We start from the raw sequence: 19676 nt of genomic DNA, 5'->3' as shown, positions 1-19676 counted from the left end.
CTAGTCATTGTCAGTTTTGTTGCACTCAAAATGATTTAAAAATCTTGCATCAAATAGATTTAAGCATATGTTTTAGATGTTGCTCATTGTGAAGGATACTTAGTTAGCCAAACCCTACTTTTCCATGAGAGGCTGAGAAGGTGGGACTTTGCAAAACCAAAGAAGGTAGAATAAGGGATGTAACAACATCAACAACAATATCTTTCATTTAGTGTGAGATACAGTTGCCTAAGCCTTTCTTAATTATTATTTCTTCCTTCATTATGACAAACAGGAAACGAGTTGAGGTGGAGATAAGCAAAAAATGCCCCTTTCCAACTTAGGCTGGTTTACCAACTGTGGCTGTTCATTGAAAACAGTGGATGTGGCCTTGCTCACAGATCAAGACTAGACTACTGTAACACATTTTATATGGGGATGCCTTTAAGAGTGGTTCAGAAACTGCAACCAGTGTAAAATGTGGCAGCCAGAATCCTGAGTGCTTATGGGATGGCCAGTCCTTGAGATCTTTGGGAGATAGCCTTCTCTGTGGTTTGCCTGCGTCGAAGGGAAGGCTGGTGGGTATGTAAGAAAGAGAATTATCTATGGTTCCCCCTAGTTCTGGAACTCCCTCCCCTTGGATTATCCACTCATGGATGGCCTTCTGATGATTGGTTAAAGCAGTTATTTTTCAGTGGCTTTTTTTGGTGGGGGTGGTGGCAAACAAACCCTCTCCTCCAAATTTAATGATTTTTGGTCAAGTTTTTTTTTGTGTGTGTGATTTGTTTTTGCTGTTCTTTTTATTATGACTATTATTTCCAGGGCTTTACAATTAGATTTGGATTAACTGTGAGACACATTTTAAACTGCTGCTGTCTTCTTGGTGTGTTTTATTCATTTCTTATTTTGTTTTTGTTATCTTTGTTTTTGTTATTTTATTTTTCTTCTCTAAGCTGCCCTGAATTCTCTTCACTATATAAATGATAAAAGGCAGCAGTACATATACCCTGAAGGGCCACCCAGGAGCTTTGTGATGGTGGCTAAGACATGGACTAGAAAACCAGCACAAGGGAAAGGATTCAATACTCAATCTCTAGGGACTGCTTTCTTTATCCAGTTCAGGGGTTCTCACTCCTGCTTGATTTTTGTTGTTGTTGTTGTTTTAAAATGGCAGGAGATTCTGATTACAGTTCTCCTGCATCATCATGTCTAGTTTGTCTCTTTAGAAGTGACAAAGATGCACAATGTTTTTTAACCTTTACCATTTGTGATTCATTGATTTCCCCGATATATGGAAAGAGAAAGAAGAGCTGGTTTTTATACTTTGCTTTTCTTTGTCACAAGGGGTCTCAAAGCAGCTCATAATGGCCTTCCCTCTTCCCCCCCCCCCAAACATGCATCTTGTGTGGTTGGTGGGGCTGAGAGAGTGCTGAGAAAACTGTGACTAGTCCAAGGTCACCCAGCAGGCTTCATGTGGAGGAGCTCTTGGTTTTCCAGACTTGGTTCTCCAGATTAGACCTGGTTCTCCAGATTAGAATCTGTTAACCACTACATCATGCTGGAAAAATGATTTCCTCCCCTAAAAGACAATGTTCAGCATTTAATTGGAACAGTTGTATAGTTTGTATATAATCAACTACCATTTCCAACTATCAAAAATATAAAAAGTGTCTGGCTGGTTTTGTGCTAGTTGTTTCATCTGAAATTGCCATGATTAATGCATTCTTTTTTTAAAATCCAAATGATCCCATAGTCAATCCTGTATATAAGGCTGAGATGGAACGTGTATCCTGTATATATAGCATCTGTGCCTTTAAGAAAAGAATGCCCTTGCAGTGGCCATTTTAGGGGAAGCCAGGCAATAGTATTGCCAGCCTTCAAGCCTTAGCTTCTGTCAATGAAAGGCAGGAGGAGGGAGTCAAGGCTGTTTCCAGGACTATTTTGGCCTCTGAGAGAGGACTGATTGAGGCCAGGGCTGACAGCAACCACTGGGCAATTTGATACCATACAACTTGCATGACTCACCCAAGACTGGCTGCTTGCAACTGTGGAGATGCAGCCACCCAACAAAAGTCACTGTGGTATAATAGTTAGAGTTCTATACTAGGATCTGGGAGACCCAAGGTCAAATCACTGCTCTGTCATGGAAGCTCACTGGGTTACCTTGGGCCAGTTACACATTCTCAGCTTATCCTACCCCACAGGGATTGAGAAGATAAAATAGAAGAAAGGAAAATGATGTAAACGCATTTGGTTTCCCACTGGGGAGAAAGGCAGAGAATATATGTAATAAATAGCTGAATATGGGAAGCAGATTAAAAAGTCGGTTTATTAATGGATAGGAAGAAGGAAGCAGGGAAAGAGTTGGATATGAGGATTATCAGGAGGAGAGAAAGAGGAAATAGTGTGGGAAGGGGAATACATGGGAAAGTGAAGTGCCCTCCTCATCCTTGCAGGTTCTCTACTACACAGCTATGCCCAGTGGCCAGCACTATGCAACTGGACTAGGGTTGCCAATCCCCAGGTGGGGGCAGGGGATCCCCTGGTTTGGAGACCCTCCCCCCGCTTCAGGGTCGTCAGAAAGCGGGGGGAGGGGGGGAAATGTCTGCTGGGAACTCTATTATTCCCTATGGAGATTTATTCCTATAGAAAATCATGGAGAATTGATCTGCGGGTATCTGGGGCTCTGGAGGGGCTGTTTTGGGGTAGAGGCACCAAATTTTCAGTATAGCATCTAGTGCCTCTCTCCAAAATACCCCCCAGGTTTCAAAAAGATTGGACCAGGGGGTCTAATTTTATGAGCCCCAAAAGAAGGTGCCCCTGTCCTTCATTATTTCCTATGGAAGGAAGGAATTGAAAAGGTGTGCTGTCCCTTTAAATGTGATGGCCAGAACTCCCTTTGGAGTTCAATTATGCTTGTCACAGCCTTGATCTTGGCTCCACCCCTAATGTCTCCTGGCTCCACCCCCAAAGTCTCCTGGCTCCATCCCCGAAGTCCCCAGATATTTCTTGAATTGGACTTGGCAACCCTAAACTGGACCATAGTTTTCTTTTGTAGAGGCTGCCAGGAGGAGGGAAGAAAAGAAAGCTGAAAATGAGGGGGAGGAACAGGTAATGGGAGGATGGCTGGTGGGTGGGAAGAAGAGAAAGAAGCAGGAAAAGGGGAGAGACTTTGGGGGGGGGAGGGGAAATGAGCTGTCCCCTGCAAGTCTCTGGGGGTCCCCTACATGTAGTTAATATGAACACTAGATTCTTACCAACACAGTGAGTTTAATATCTTTTCTAATAGCACCTCATGTTATTTTTGTGCAGCTTGAAACTAACTGTGACACTAGTTTCTGGGCATCATCATATATACATTTGTATGAGAAAACATTAAAACTGGAAAGACACCTACCTGCATCCCGATCACAGCATAGATAAAAAACAGCATCACTATTAAAAGGGCCACATAGGGGAGAGCCTGGAGGAAAACCAAAAATAGATCATGGTACATCGCTTCATAAGACAGCTGTGTAGCTTGGGTTAGTCCCATTAGTTCCTATATTAATAAAAGAATGTGAAGACGAAGTAGAGGCTACAGTTGACCTTGCCTCTTACATGTGGCAAAGCAAATATGTACCGGTGCATTTATGCTTCAACTTTCAAGCAAATTTTGCCACATCTGAAAACATGTACATCTCATCCATGGAGAGGTGTGGCCCATACCACTTCCTTTAGGGAGAGGTACGAGTTCCCTTTGGGGCATCACAACATGCAACAGAAAGTGAAACCATGGCTGCACTTGTGCTTCTTACCACACTTAACAAGTACAAACAAGAAGCTGTTGTCATGTATTCATTTTGCCACTAGGTACCTCTACCAACCCATCTTTGATTTTGCCAGACCAACCCAGGTTCCATCAAAGAAAATCATACTGTTTCAATTCCATCTTTGCTCAGGCTTGCTTTATATTTTTATTTTCCTGACATGCATTAATGTATCAGAAAAAGCAATGTGTGAAGTGACCCTTATAGAGTGGACTTAACATTAATAGAATTGATTTGGACAGATATAAACATTGTCAAGCATGGTGAAATACTACATGAGGTAAGGTGTAGTAACAAGTTATTTCAAGTACAATAAACATATTAGTATCGTCTTAATATCTTGTTGATCGATGTGCTTATGATTTCAAGGTTTTCTTTCACAATGATCAGCTGTATCAGAACATCAATCATCATAAAAAACCTTTCCTGGTTTAAAATGAGGTGTGTCGGGCATTGTGTTTGATTAGCTGTCAGAAAGTCCAAGTGGATTCTAAACATCATTTCCTATTTATTCACAGTAGTTATAACACATTTTAGAAATAAGAAGTTAAATTGTGATGCCTGTCTAGTGCAGGATTATGGAAACAATTTTGTTACCAGGTCATTCATTATACTTAATATAACTTTTTGGGAAAGCTGATTGTATTAATTCACCCATGTTTTTTTGAGATTCAGTACATTTCTGTCACCTGATTCCAATAAGTGATAGACTGTATGGTCATATTAATGTTTTTGAACAAATTGCAAAAATGTAGCTTGCTGAAACCACAGTGCTAAGAAACGCCATCATTCAGACAACCAAGCTGGACTAGTTTCCTATCACTTAATTACTGCAGAAACAATAATATTATTTTCTGTGAGTACTTAATCCCTGTAAGTTTGTCTCTTTCTGACAGCTGGCTCTTGGTCATATTTCTTTATGATCTTGAACCTGGGCATATGTGTCTATATTAAAAATAATCAAAAATAGGATAGAACTAAGGAGCTAGTGGCCGCTAGTGACTTAGAAAGAGGTGCAGGGACAATAGAACTGGGAAGACAGATACAAACGTCTGGTGTGCTAAGCGCCTCAGTAGATCTGAGTTTGACAATGGATTGCTTACTGAGCAATAAGCCCAAGTCTTATTTAGCTTGTCAGTTTGGGATCCCTTTTCAACCTTCTATCAGGTAACCCTGAAGACTGCTAACAACTGCATCATTTTAGAAGAACAATTAACTGCATCATTTTAGAAGAACAATTAACCGTTGTTCCTTGGATGATCTAGTGTCATCCATGGGGCATTTTGTTCTTGTGGTCATAGGAATAGCTTTAAAGCCCCAGTGTAAGTGATTAGTAGTTAACATGTAGTCATGAATAAGGGATTGGACGTGTTGGTGTATCTGGACAGTCTATAGTGGCAAAAAACATTTAACTCTCCAGTAAGAGGAGACAGTATTAGTCAGCAGGATGATCTGAAGGTGGGTGGGGGAAATAGTTCATCACCTTGCAAAAGTATGGCTGTGAAATATCTTACAGAAGTATAATGAAATCTCTTTTTTTCTTAACTGTTTATCTGAGATGGATTTGAATATCTGATTCAGAATCCATTACTCAGAACTTGGGAAGAATGTATGAATTCCAGAAATCAACCTGCCCATTTTACAAAAATCTATTTACCAGAGTTGGACTTTTGAAATCTTCTTCACACACCTCCCCCCACCCCCGCCCCAGCATTCCCTACTCTTGGGCTACCAATGCATGGAAACAGTCTTCACTGGTTGTGAACCATTCCAGGATCATTGTATATCACTATATAAATGTGTAATTTATGTAGATCCAAATGCAGGGCTTTTTTTTTCTGGAAAAAGAGGTGCTGGAACTCTCAAGAGGGAAATGAAAGAGAAACATATTGGTACTCCTCATGAATTTTTAAACATTTTTTTGGACAATTCTGTTTCCACAAAGAGGTTCCAGAATGTCATTCTGCCACATTCCTCCAGGAAAAAAAGGCCTGAATGCGAGGCAGCAAAAAACACCAGCTTTGTCCCATGGCATAGCCACATAAAGAGGAATGGAAGAACAAAAGAATACCTGGAAAGACTTGATGAAGGTCCAAAGCAGCGTGCGGATGCCCTCCCCTCGGCTCAAGAGCTTCACCAGACGCATCACACGGAAGAGTCGGAAAAAGGTGATTGAGATGCGAGAGTTTTCCTCTGCGTTCTGGAACCATTTGGCACAGAGGGCAGTAGTTACAACAGCAGATGACGAACACAGACTCCGGGCCACAGAAAATGCTACTTCACAGGAAGAGCTCACTGCACTGTTCCCCTGCCTTATAGAATTTCTAATCTTCAGCTAGCCTTGGAAGTTCAGATAGATGAAGGCAAAGCTAATCGTACTTTCTTCCAGGACTATTCCCTAAACTGTTTCTTTCCTAATTGCTCAGAAATTCTCCTTGGTTTTCCAGGGGTGACATCCAAGATTTTATTCTCTTGATCTTAACAAGAAATATTTGCCAGAAGCTTGATAGTATGAGGCACATTTTTTCCCCTATGGCTATGGGTGAGAAGTCATAATTGACTGCAAGAAAGAAAAGAGTTACTTTTGTTTGGAATGGCTTGGTCTGAACTTCAGAAGCTGATCCATAATGTAATCCAGTCACAAGCTTAAAGTTTGAGTTCAGTGGCACCTTTGAGACCAACCAAGTTTTATTTAAGGTATGAGCTTTCATACCTTAAGTAAAACTGTGTTGGACTTAAAGGTGCCACTGAACTCAAACTTTGTTCTACTGCTTTAGACCAACATGGCTACCCAACTTGGAAGAAGTTTAAATGGTTAAATGGACACTGATGTGAGGTGTCCAAGGAGACCCTCCCCATTTTGTCTATCCATTATTCTCCTAGCTGTTGCTTGGACATAGCATAAAACGGAAGGAGAAAACAGCAAGGCGCATCATCTCTTATAGCAACTACACTTTAGCACAATATTACTTTGCCCTGAGGCCATTTTGACTTCCAGTGGTATGACAGCTATGGAAACTCTACCACTCTCCTAACTGATGATTTGGCTTTAATGTACAAGCTGCCTGAAGTACAATCCAACTGGTTCATTGATTTAAGTGGGTGGAATCACAACCATAGCCTTTATCTTCACAAAGCACACCTTTCTATTTATTCTATTTGGCCAAGAAACAGCAAGATGGGTGTCTGAAGGCCATCTGGTCTTCCTGTGAACATTTTTTTGCCAGCATTCAAAGATTTTTTTCTTGTGCATGCAAAGGCTTACGTGTGCCCACTGGGACTCCTCCCCCTACAGCAGTTCAGCATGCCACATGGAAGGATATTGGTAATTCATTTAAGAGCAATTTATCAGGTACGTAAAGGTGTCAGGGGGACAGGCAATGGAAGCTTTACTGCTCACATGGAGCTGAGCGCCATTACTTGAAACTCAGCTGCTAAATTTCAGCAGAATCAGCGACTATAGAAACACCTGCGTCCCGCTGCCTGGTTAGTGACAGACATCCTAAGGCATAAGTGGAAGGAGAAAGCAGTCTCACCTAGGAGACAGCCAGTATGTCTTTAGTAAGCAAGGGCAAAACAACAAGAAGCAGTTAATAGAAATTGAGGTGGGACGGGATGGAGGGGGGCTTACTACTAATTCTAAGACAATTGCTCTTTCATGGAGTAATACATAGAAGTGCAGATGCATGAAAAATGGTGTGAGTTTTTTTAAGCAACAAAATATTTCACATGTATTCTTCCATGTGTTCCTCTCTGAAAATACTGGTTTTATAGCATTTAAGCTTTGAGTGAAGTATCCATGATATACTTAACCTACATTGCTGGAGGAACAGCAGTTGTGCCAAAACCTTGCTTCCAAACAGTGGTTTCTTTTCAATAAATCCTGCACTACACAAACTAAGCCAGGCAAAAAAGATTTCTTCAGGATTGGACATTTGTGTTTGTGTGGCTTTGTACTGTATGTTCACTTACTTTCACTGTCCTCAATTATATTTCTCATGACCCCCTAGGTATTTCCCACAGCCTGTGCAGTGCCCTTATAAAACAGTTATTTTTGGCCTGATTGCTACTGTTTAATGGTCCCTTGAGTTTAAAACGGGAGGGGGGGAGGGGAGGAGAGAGAAACCCTATCAGCCTCTTCTGTTCTCACAATTCATGCCTTGTCTTTTAATGTTTGCCTCTACCATACTATTCCCTATGGGACCTGCAGCTAATTCCAACATTCCTTGTGCTGCACTCCCGCCAGGACAAGAGTTTCTTGAACTTGAGTGGGATCAGCTGGTTTGCCTTGGTTTGAAAAGACTTTCTGCCAAGCAGATTGTTGCAGTATGCATTCTGGGAAACTGAGCCACTAAACTATGCTCAAGATCCAGGATTGTTCCTTCTGGATTGTTCCTGCCAGTACTATGTTCTTCCTACTAGATGCGGGAGGAAGCACAGTGAAACACCATAGGATGGAATTGTGTTTTCCCTTCTGGATAAACAATTGTGTTCCTCTTCCACTGCTGCAAAGTCAAGAGTTTAATACTAAATAGTAAAGTAGTAAGTGACAAGGAAACAGTGCAGATCACCCCTTCACCCCAAACACAAACACATCAATCTAAACTACTCACCACTGTGTATATTAAGAGAGAACAGACCTTTTGATTTCCTGTTAAGAGCTCAAAATTAGCACTTCTTCCTTTTACTTATTTTGAGACCCATGTAATAGAAGGCAGTTTTCGGTATTCTTTTTCCTCTATTTTTATTTATTTATGTAAAATAAATGTTTTTACTTTTAAAAGAGTATATTTTAAGATACCAGGTACTCATGTTATGCCTCCACGTCAAGTCTGCTTTTATGTAACCAGGGCTTTTTTTTTTTTTAAGCAGGAATGCACAGGAACATAGATCTGGCTGGCTTGGTGTCAGGTGGGGTGGCCTAATATGCAAATGAGCTCCTGCAGGGCTTTTTCTACAAAAAAAGCCCTGTATATAATACACTTGTTTTCAGCTGGATTGTGATCCAATGTTTGCAAAACTCAATGTAGAACTTTAATTATGTTCTGTATTCAATTCTGCAGCCACTGGTGGAAGGGAATGCTTTCCTGTCAAAGGGCAGTACAAATTCAGTGTGAACCCAAAGGAATGCTATGATATCCTGTGCCCTAGGCAATGCTGATGGCCTCTTCTTGTTGTTTTTCAGCATATTCAACTTCTAGATTCTTAAAAACTCAAGGCCAGGAAAAGTGGCGTCTTCTGAACTTATTGAACAAACCCAAGACACAGTGCAGAACTGGGGCTGGGGGGAAAGTGCTATTTTTCAAAAGTCATCAGAAACCATTAGGTGCCGTGTTCTACTGGAGAAAGTTTTCCTTCCAGACGTTTCGTTCTCAGCTGCGGAGAACATCCTCAGTGGCGTTGCAGCCACTCAATGCACAGCAGCCAAGAAGGTCAGAACGCCTGCTCCGGCTGCAATGCCACTGATGTTCTCCGCAGCTGAGAATGAAACGTCTGGAAGGAAAACTTTCTCCAGTAGAACACGGCACTTGAGCCTGAAAGATTCTACAAACCCTAATGATACCAGCCGTGAAAACCTGAAATCTTTGATATCATCAGAAACCCCTCCTTCAAAGTCCCAATACTCACTCTGACACAGGAAGATCTATGCCACATAACTATTTACTCACTAGCTAATTTCAGGATTGAAATTGTGGAGTTTTACATCATGCAATATGTATTAAGGAGAACATCTGCATTACTGTATCCATAGAATTACTGCACAACCAGTGTGGGCCCACAATAGTCACGGGGGGGGGGGGGGTTCTTTCCCCACTTTCTTCCCAGGCTGAGGGCTGCCCTGGACTAAGTGGCTGCACTGCTGCTGGTGGTAGGCCTAGCATGACTCCCAGATTGTGCTGCTGCTGGCAGCAAGCCCAGAGTGGCTCCTGGGTATGCCCCACATGGCTTCCAGGCTGTGCCACTGCCACTGGGTCCAGCTGGGCTCCCATGCTGTGCCAGTGGCAGGCCAAACAAGACTCCTAATGGGAGGCCACGAAAGGCTGTACCGCCGTCACAGGGCCCAACAGGATGTCTGGGCTGTGGTGCTGTCAGCAGCATGCTCTTTCTGGCTCCCAGGCTGTGTGGCCACTGTCTCCTGGCCCAGCACAACTCGGGGACTGCAGCAACTGATCAGAGAATGCTGCTGTGCTTTCGGGGGGATTTAAACCCAAGCATTTTTTTTAAAAATCTGGGTAGTCCCTTAAGTTTGCAGAAAAATATCTTTAGCCTCCATGTGGCCCTGATCCATGGATTTAACTTAACGTTCCTTCTGGTGCCCTACCAGTACTACTGTGTTTTTCCTACTAGATGCGGGAGGAAGCACAGTGAAACACCATGGGATGGAATTGTGTTTTCCCTTCTGGATAAACAATTGTGTTCCTAGGGGGAAATACCTAAGGGGTCCACAGATGAAGGCCACACATGGCTAATAGTATATAGATGCAGGTGCTTTGAAAAAAAGAGGCATGGAAAATAATCTAACAGCTTCCAATTGATATTAATCTTAGTCCATTAACAAGAATACTACGGGGTGATTATAACCCAAATCATAATTTGTGATTAATAAACCCTATATGCATTGATTTGTATATAGCACATACTCTCTTCATATTCTGTTTGAGCATGTAGGGGTCTCCATTGCATGTCCAAGTTTTTCTGTACAAAATCATGAATTGTGCAGTGATTTGTTTTTAATGGAAGTCACTTTTTTATGCCAACCCAGTCACCTCAAAGAGCTCGTATCTAACAAACAAGAAATCTGAAAAGGACTCTGGTTCTCTCTTGATAATAAATTCATTAGAAGGTAGGACAACAGTTAATTTTACTTGAAGAAAAGCTCGAGGATGCACAAGAAATACAGATCATGTGCGTGTGGTCAACAGCTCACGTGAACACCAGACTCGACAAACGGAGACACAATATGGTAGCTTCATGCAGAGTTAACTAGGCTAGGATTGGAGACAGAAACCCGTGGGCAGGGTAGAGAGTGAATAAGGAGTGTATTAGGAGATTAAGGAGTGTATTACAGACGAAGCTGGGAGGGTGTTCTCTTAGATCTTACCATAGAGGAAGAGCATTGGGTATGTTCAGCTGGCTTTAAAGAAAGGCAGACAGAGATAAGCTGTAATAAGTCTCCATCGAAGTAGGCTATAACTTGGATGAGATAGGAACAACAAAACACCACAGCAAGAGGGGAAAAGAAAGAGGGGAATGGACTACACAATAGAAAATAGGTTGATTCCCTAGAATGCAATGGATCAAGCTCAACCCTGGTGAAAGAGATGGTGTACCCAAGTTGGACTTAGCAGAACTCACTCTCCCATATAAATTTATAATGGATATGAGTTTGACCCATTGTCTTTTGAATGTATAGACAACTTGGGGTAGACTGAGAAGTGGTCTTGGCAGATAAGCAGTTTAGTTATTGTATTTATTTCCTGATATACTTGGTCCTTAAGACTACACATCTGGAACCATTTACTTGCAATAGTTACATGAAAAAATGCACAGAGAGCATTTTTCTAGTCATTGTACATTCACTATTTGACTACTAGGATTTCAAATGATAATTTTTTAAAAAAGTTCTTTACTAATTATCTTTCTCAATTTTCAGTGGAATGATTTCCAAGAGTATGAAAAGAGTTAACTTAGAGTACACTGCAACAAACACAACACAACTGAAGCAGACTTATAGAGGAACAGCTGATGGTGAAAGCATAATACATAAAGAGTTGCCTTCAACAGAGACAGACCAATGACCAAGCTAATCCTATGGGTTCCCTCTCCCCTTGCTTGTTAGTGACGTTCCAAAACCTCAGCCAGTATTTCCCAGATAGGCAGCTATTGACCATTTAACTGAAGAGAACTAAACCCAGGATCTTACACATGATGTGGTCTCTGCTGTTCTTTCACAGCATTCAGATGAACATTTGTTAGATACTCCATCTGATGCATGCTAATGCATGCTAAACCAGACACTAAAATTGATGGTGGGTATTTATACATAATAGCTGTTTTCCTTTGAAAGGGTACAATCCAATGCAGACACAGGTTGATAAGAACAAGATAATGGCTTCCTCCTGACCATGTCTTTACCAGTTTCATATTAGTCCTAGAAATGAGCAATAGGAAGCAATACTTATGGTACTTGGGCAATGTTTCAGCAACATGTATAAAGCACTTTTTTTTGTTAGAAGTCATGCAAGTGCATTGGCTTTGCTAATGCTGAGTTGTTTCTCAGACAACGTCAGCGTGGGGAATGCTGGGAGATTCTTACACTTGTATTGTTTGCTATTTCAAAAGGACCTTGTAGTTTTGGATGTCCCCTGACATGTAAAAAAAATACAAAGGAAATCTTTGTGCTCTCTGGAAAATGTATTAAATATTGAAACATTAACCACTCAGAAGTATCTTTCCTGTTTGGACTCTGCCCCTAGTAGCTGCCAGGAATTCAGCAAAGGTTATTAAAATATTGCTATAATGGACACAAGTAATGCAGAGCTGCTATGGACATTTCATTGTACCACTGAGAACTGGTAACCATGTCCCATACACCTAAGGGCTCACTTAAAATTACTTTACTTTAAGACCATAAGAATTGCCTTCCTTGATCAAATCAAAAGCCCAAGGGCTTGACGGAAATAGCCATGTCCTTCTTGTCTATCACTAGCAATGATACAATTCTGCTGAAATTGTGGCTAGTAGGTATCATTTTATCTGGCCTCCATCAGTTTGCCTAATCCTTTTTCAAAACCACCCAGATCCTTATCAGCTGATCCCTGAAAAGATTTATATATACACATGGACGTGCAAACTTATAGTACTATAAATAGGCATGACAAATTTATATAAGAGCATTGTGATACTTCCTATTTCATTTGTAATAACAGTTTTCTTCAATGCATGCCAACTGGTTGGTAGGGAAGGGAGAAACATACCCAGCCAACATATGTTGATGATGTTTGTGTTCTATGTATAGTCCAAAAGACAGACATGGCAAACTTCTGCCTCATAATTTCAAGAACCAAAAGGTTGGACATTTTCCCCTCCCCAAACCTTAAGGAATGAGTAGTGAAAAGTAGTTGAAGATAGATAATGCCTGGTAAGAATGGATTGTACTGCACCTACATTAGTATATAGATGAGTCCACTAGTAGTGATACAACTAAAATATCTTGATAGGAGTTGTGAGTTGGTAACAGCGTTGTTTAACTCTGGACTTCTGAGAAAAAAATATCTTCTTCTGAGGGCACTGAGAGCTGCTTAAAAGGTGAGTGCCATGTTCCATGCATTCTGATTCTGTATTTTCTGACAGAGTCAATAAAATAATCTTTTGTTCAGCTGCATATGAGAAACGGGGAAACCACTTGCTAAAATTTTAGGAGTGTACATTTAGATTTCCTGAACCAAAATATACATGAAGTTTGCTGTGTCAGATCAGGCTGGTGATATCTGGAATGATCCAAAACACTCCCCAAATTCTAGGAGTAGTGAAAATGTTATTTCCTAGAATTTCAGGAGTTGAGAAGGACGGGAAGGGAGAGAAAGAAAGTGCCTGGTAAATTGCTGTTTGGTGGTAAGAACATAAGAGAAGCTATGTTGGATCTACTCCCCATGGCCCTCTGAATTTTAAAAGTACAGTTTCTTAAACTACAATAAGCACTGTCTGGGAATATGGGCTCATCCAAATATTTCTGAGTTCCAAATGAGTCTAGAGGAGAAGAAAGGAGATATCTCAAAATATTTTAAAGACTGAAATAGATTGAAGCATCAGTGTTATGATAATGGTATCTTTTAGTAACGCAGAGGTCCCTAGCCTTTTTGTACTGGTGAGTGTCTCTGAAAGTCTGACACACGGTGGTGGGGAAGCCACAAAACGGCCACTACAGAAGACAGCCAACTACAAAATGGCAGGGAGTGAGGCTATGCATAACTCTTCTGGCCCTGTTTAATGGGATACCTTTTAAAATATCTTCTTGTATACATGCAGCTTACCTTCAGTAATGCAGTGAAGATCCTTGTGCTGTGATGGCAGCTGCTCACAAAGCAACATTTAAAAACAACAACCAGGTCTCCAGTGACTAAGGAGAAGCCTTGCTGGGCAAAAGATTCATCTGGCCCCACCCACTTTCATGAAACACATGATAAGTGTCGAGAAAGTTGTTTGTGAGCACCATGGCGAGGACCCTTGTACTCAGGGCCTTTTTTTAAGCAGGAACACACAGGAGCGCAGTTCCAGCTTGCTTAGTATCGGGGTGTGTGGCCTAATATGCAAATGAGTTCCTGCTGGGCCTTTTCTACAAAAAAGCCCCAATGGTGATGTCAGGGTGTGTGGCCCAATATACAAATGAGTTCCTGCTGGGCTTTTTCTACAAAAAGTTGTGAGACAATGGTGATGCCAGGGGGTGTGTCCTAATATGCAAATGAGTTCCTGCTGTGTTCTTCCCACAAAAAAGCCCTTGTGTGAAACAATGGTGATGGCAGGCGTGTGGCCTAATATGTAAATGAGTTCCTTTGGGCCTTTTCTATAAAAAAGCCCTGCTTGTACTAATGTCTTATGGGTCTTGTGGAACACTGACCCTACTGGGAAAGGATTTTCGCTATCTTTCCTAGCATAAGGGAACTACAAATGCTCACTGATTGTAAATAGTCACACAAGTTCTGAACTAAAGCATAAATCCGATACAAATGGGCAATGTAATTCTCTCGAAGTGAAACATAGGTGGCTGATCGTGGCATATATGAATCCAAATGCTTCATGGCTTCAGCAGCTATGGGAGCAGTTCAGCAGCTGTAGTAGGCTGTATTGTCCTTTCTGTAAATGAATCTGTGGCTCAGAGAATGCAAACGGAATCTTAATTCAGAACAAGAAACCCACTGTCCTGTTTCTGTTAGAGACAGGAATCCTGATTTGTAAATAATCCAGGGTTTTGTTTTGTTTGGGATTACGTTATAGTGAACCAAAAGTAAGCCATGTCTCTGCCCCCTTGCTATTTTTGATACTGGTCCAAAACATAATAAGGACCAGGGCTTTTTTTGTAGCAGGAACTTCTTTGCATATTAGGCCACACTCCCTTGATGCAGCCAATCCTCCAAGAGCTTACAGGGCTCTTAGTACAGGGCCTTCTGTAAACTCCAGGAGGATTGGCTACAGCAGGGGTGTGTGGCCTAATATGTAAACGAGCTCCTGCTAGAAAAAAAAGACTGATAAAGACTGTTAGGAGATGTAAAGACAATTTGTTATCAGCCACAAGGTATTTAAATTAATTTCTGGTGTTTTTCTTCTTGCTGCCCTTTCATGCTAATTTCTGCCATGGCTGGTTTTACACCATGGCTGTTCTCTGCAAGCCAATAATCACTGCTTATAGAGTCAGAGTGGGAGATCCACATTTCAATATGTTCTGCTTTATTATGATTATTCCCAGATATTTCCATTTCGAGTGGGTCAGTTCTGATCATGACTCTGCTTAATAGCATTCTCTCAAGTCACATTTTCCCTAGCCACAAATCACAGCAAATGAGCACCTGGGAAAAGCAAGAAGGTAACTCAGAATGGGAGAAGACTAAATTGCTTACGACATTGTCTCCAACCGGAATTGCTGCTCTAACTGCATGTATGAAGGATGGCAACTATACTGCAACTGACAAGTGTGGAACTGACCCATGTTTCATCATCTTCATTTGAGCTGATCCCTGGAACTCTTCTTTGCAGATTCAGGCATTCATGTTCTGTCTTGCAAATTCTACACCTTAAGTTCAGATTCTGAACCTGAAGCCCAGATGCTATAAATATTAGCTTTGATTAATGCATCTTGAGTAATGACCTTTTTTGCCTTCCACATAGTGAGCTCCAATTTTTGTACTGCCACTAAGAGCCAGCACAGATACTACTGTGGCAATCTTACTTATGCAAACAACTATTTGTAAAAGTACTAATGTAACATGGGGGAAAGGGATTCATAGAAGATAACTGCTTTTTCTCTATGGTGGCTGGGAAAAAAATGTGTTTTTTGAATCAGAGGAGAGGAACAATGGCCATTTCCATGTTATGCTGCTTACACGACATACTGCTTGTGTGATCAGTTGCCTGCGTGAGTACCCAGTTGTTGCAAAGACTGTGGTAAGTGTTAAGTTCTAGTCCTGAATCAGATTCTTGTCTCGTGTATTTCTCCAGAGATGAAGCTTTGTTCTGATTCTTTTAGCATGGTCCTTTAGTTTGTCTTTTTTACTGTGCTCTTAGAAAACCACATTCCACTTTAATCTGGAATCTGGCCATTGATAGTAAATGCTGTATGTCTGCTGTATGGACACTAAAAATAGAGCCCCAACGAAGAAAGAATGAGCAAATACCTTAAAGAATTAGCATACCACCATATACTTAGTGGTCAGAAGAAACCATGGAATTCACATACACAAACATAATAGCTTATTATGCTACCCTGAAAGATCAAGAGGAAGACGTATCAGATGCAGGATTACTTTCCTAACAAAACCTCTCTGTGAACAGCACCATTAATCAAGTATACAATTAATCGAGATCACCAGAATTGTAAGAAATTGATTAGAATTTGTAGAAGCAGCAGCAGATATCTACAGCTGAAAAAAGAAGAAATTGGATTTATACCCCGCCCTTCACTCTGAATCTCAGAGTGGCTCACAATCTCCTTTCTCTTCCTCCCCCACAACACACACCCTGTGAGGTGGGTGGGACTGAGAGGACTCTCACAGCAGCTGCCCTTTCAAGGACAACTGTGTGAGAGCTATGGTTGACCCAAGGCCATTCCAGCAGCTGCAAGTGGAGTGGGGAATCCCAGATGATGAAGAAGAAGATATTGGATTTATATCCCACCCTCCACTCCGAAGAGTCTCAGAGCGGCTCACAATCTCCTTTATCTCCCTCCCCCACAACAGACACCCTGTGAGGTGGGTGGGGCTGGAGAGGGCTCTCACAGCAGCTGCCCTTTCAAGGACAACCAGAGCTATGGCTGACCCAAGGCCATGCTAGCAGGTGCAAGTGGAGGAGTGGGGAATCAAACCTGGTTCTCCCAGATAAGAGTCCATGCACTTAACCACTACACCAAACTGGCTCTCGTTTGGGAGAGAAAGACAGAGGAGGAAAGGCAAGAAAAAAGTGGCTTGAAAACTGAATGATGGCAAACATATTGGGTGAATGTTCAAGGAAAAAAAGTACTGTAAAGTGAACTCTACCCATACTCAGCAAAAGGCATAACAAATAATGTAAAGTTAACAAGTGAGGGCCAGGATCTGCTTTTTAAAGCACTATAGGGGCCTAAGAAGCTCAGGAGCACAGCATGGGAGGAGGGGACTTCTGTCTTTTACCCAACACCATTTTTCTGACATGAAACTGCTTCAGGGGGCATTTTTGAAGCAGCACATGTAGTATTCATGATGCACACAAACCCCAATGAACCAAATGACACCTTAGGCCATTGAGGCTTGGGAAAACGGCACAGGGAGAAAGCAACCTCCTTCCCCCACCCCGAAATATCACAGTCTCAAGCCAAATCAGGTACTTGTGATGTTTTAAAAATGAGTTTTCTGCAGCTACTGTGTGGCCGCAGGGGAAATAAGTGTGGTTCAGAAAACTTGTACCTGACTTGGTTAAAAATATTGTGTCTAGTTAGTACCACAGTATTGAAGCCTCAAACAATTAACCATGATAGGTATTACGCTTCATTGAGAAGAATTTCAAAATTTGCTCATGTGAAAAAAATATCTCCGAGTTAGTATGTTTGAGTGGGTAGAGTGTTGTACTGCAATTGGGGAGACCTATTTTTATATGCCAAGTTGCAACAAAGCTTATTGGGTTACCTTGGCCCACTCATTTCCTTTCATCCTTATCTACCTCACATGGTTGTTTGGAGGATACTGTGGAGATAAGGATGAATATATGACACCCTAAGCTACTGGAAAGGTAGAATAAAAATACACTAAATGAAAAATGCTACTTTGCTTTCTCAAACATTTTAAGAACTTAAAAACACTATGATGCATACTTCTATAGACTATCACAGAGATTAACATGCCTTATCAACTAAAACTGTTAAAGAAGTTCATGTCTCCTGTATAACGTAGACCTTTGCCATGATCACAGCAGAACATTCAGAGAGAAGAATGATAGGTCTAAAGATATAGAACCAAGAATTCTGAGCTTGGAAACATGCTTGGGGGAAAAAAATCTGCTATCACAGAAATAGCACTTAGCATGTTGATTCAGTGAGATACCATCAACTAAAGAGAAAGTCAAGCTTCTTCAAAGCACTGAAGTAAACAGCAGCAGGAAGCACAAGAACCACCATGCATTAGTTCTCTGTGCTACCCCTGTGAACGTTGCAGGGGCACACCGAAGACTGACTTTTTGGAGGAATGCTCAGAAGATGTGCAGGCCACTAAAGAGTGACTGACATGAAGCAACAAATTACTGATGATATCCAAAGTGAGTTGACTGAAATTATGGTTGAAAGACTCCAATGTGACAGCATTAAAGGTGTGGCATGAGTTCTTTTTTTGGGGGGGGGGGGGATCCATCACCAATGGGAGAACAGATGTGACTGGAGATGAGCTGTTTACATTGCATCTGCATTGGTTAGAAAACGAAACACTGAACATCGGAGAAGAGTACCTTTGCCTTTACAACCCTAAAGTTTATAGGCTCTTCGCTGCTATGAAAGTTCCACTGGACTTGCTTTCTTCGGTTTGCATAGGCGCTACTTCAGTAGGGCACCTAACATTTATGGGTGCTTCTCCGCCTTCAAAAAAAGATCACCAATATTTAACTTGGTTTACATAGAGTAAGCGACCACTCACTAGGTTTGGCTGGTGAAGCGCTAAGTCCTCTAAAAGATGTATCAAACATGACTTTTTACTTGGTAATACTACTATGCCAACACTGTTCTTCCTACAGTCATTAAAAATGCTGAAGGGATGAAGAAACAGAGAAGAGGAAGAGATTGGATTTAGATCCCACCCTTCACTCAGAGTCTCAGAATGGCTTACGTTCAATCTCCTTTTCCTTCCTCTCCCCACAACAGATACACTGTTATTTAGGTGGGGCTGAGAGAGATGTGTAAACTGAACAGCCTTTGTTTCCAACACACTGGGCTGTTAAGAGTGAAGTCCATACAGAGGCTCCCAGTAGTAATGTGAAAGCTGGACCACAAGGCCGAGTGCAGTAGAATAGATGCTTTTGAGCTGTGGTGCTGGAGAAGAATCTTGAGAGTCCCTTGGACTGCAAGAAGATCAAATCAGTCAGTCCTAAGGGAAATCAACCCTGACTGTTCCCTGGAAGGTCAGATGCTGAAGCTCAAATACTCAAATTTGGCCACCAAATGAGAAGGGAGCACTCACTGGAGAAGATCCTGATGCTGGGAAAGACCGAAGGCAAAAGAAGATGGGGACGGCAAAAGATGAGATGGCTGGACAATGTTACTGATGTAACTAACATGAATTTGAGCAGACTTCGGAGGATGGTGGAAGACAGGAGAGCCTGGCGTGACTTTGTCCATGGTGTCGCAAAGAGTCGGACTCGACTGTGTGACTGAACAACAACAAAAGCAATGCTCCATGTAATCCTGGAATATCCAAAAATGTTATAAGAAGCTGGACAAGTATGAGCCTCAAATGCAAAGGGTTAGAAAACAGCCAGTCCTTTTGATACTACAAAAGCAGCAACACTGCCAGTGGTCCAGAAAGGATTTTGTTGTTTGCATAACTTCTTGAACTTGATTGCCTAACATCTGAAGTCAAACATCAGTTCAATCAGCCTGATGTGGACCAGCTACTTAAACTGGAAAGCACTTCAGTCCTTGCTGCCTGTGGAAATCAACAC

The 19676-nt window shown here is 41.6% G+C and overlaps 1 protein-coding gene across 1 annotated transcript in view; it reads right to left on the bottom strand.

Annotated features, from left to right (window-relative positions):
* LOC132575754 (voltage-dependent L-type calcium channel subunit alpha-1C-like) overlaps positions 1-19676 on the bottom strand; it is a 621373-nt gene that overhangs the window by 40714 nt on the left and 560983 nt on the right. Inside the window, exons 31-33 of the mRNA XM_060244444.1 lie at positions 10891-10923; positions 5860-5988; positions 3377-3442 (exon numbers count right to left, since the gene is read on the bottom strand). Of these exons, the coding sequence (XP_060100427.1) occupies positions 3377-3442; positions 5860-5988; positions 10891-10923 (228 nt within the window). The remainder of the gene's footprint in view (positions 1-3376; positions 3443-5859; positions 5989-10890; positions 10924-19676) is intronic.

The sequence above is a fragment of the Heteronotia binoei genome, chromosome 8 (assembly GCF_032191835.1).
Source record: "Heteronotia binoei isolate CCM8104 ecotype False Entrance Well chromosome 8, APGP_CSIRO_Hbin_v1, whole genome shotgun sequence".
In the NCBI taxonomy this organism is placed as follows: domain Eukaryota; kingdom Metazoa; phylum Chordata; class Lepidosauria; order Squamata; family Gekkonidae; genus Heteronotia; species Heteronotia binoei.
Note: the sequence above shows the minus strand (reverse complement) of the source record. Positions and strands in the feature narration are given on the sequence as shown.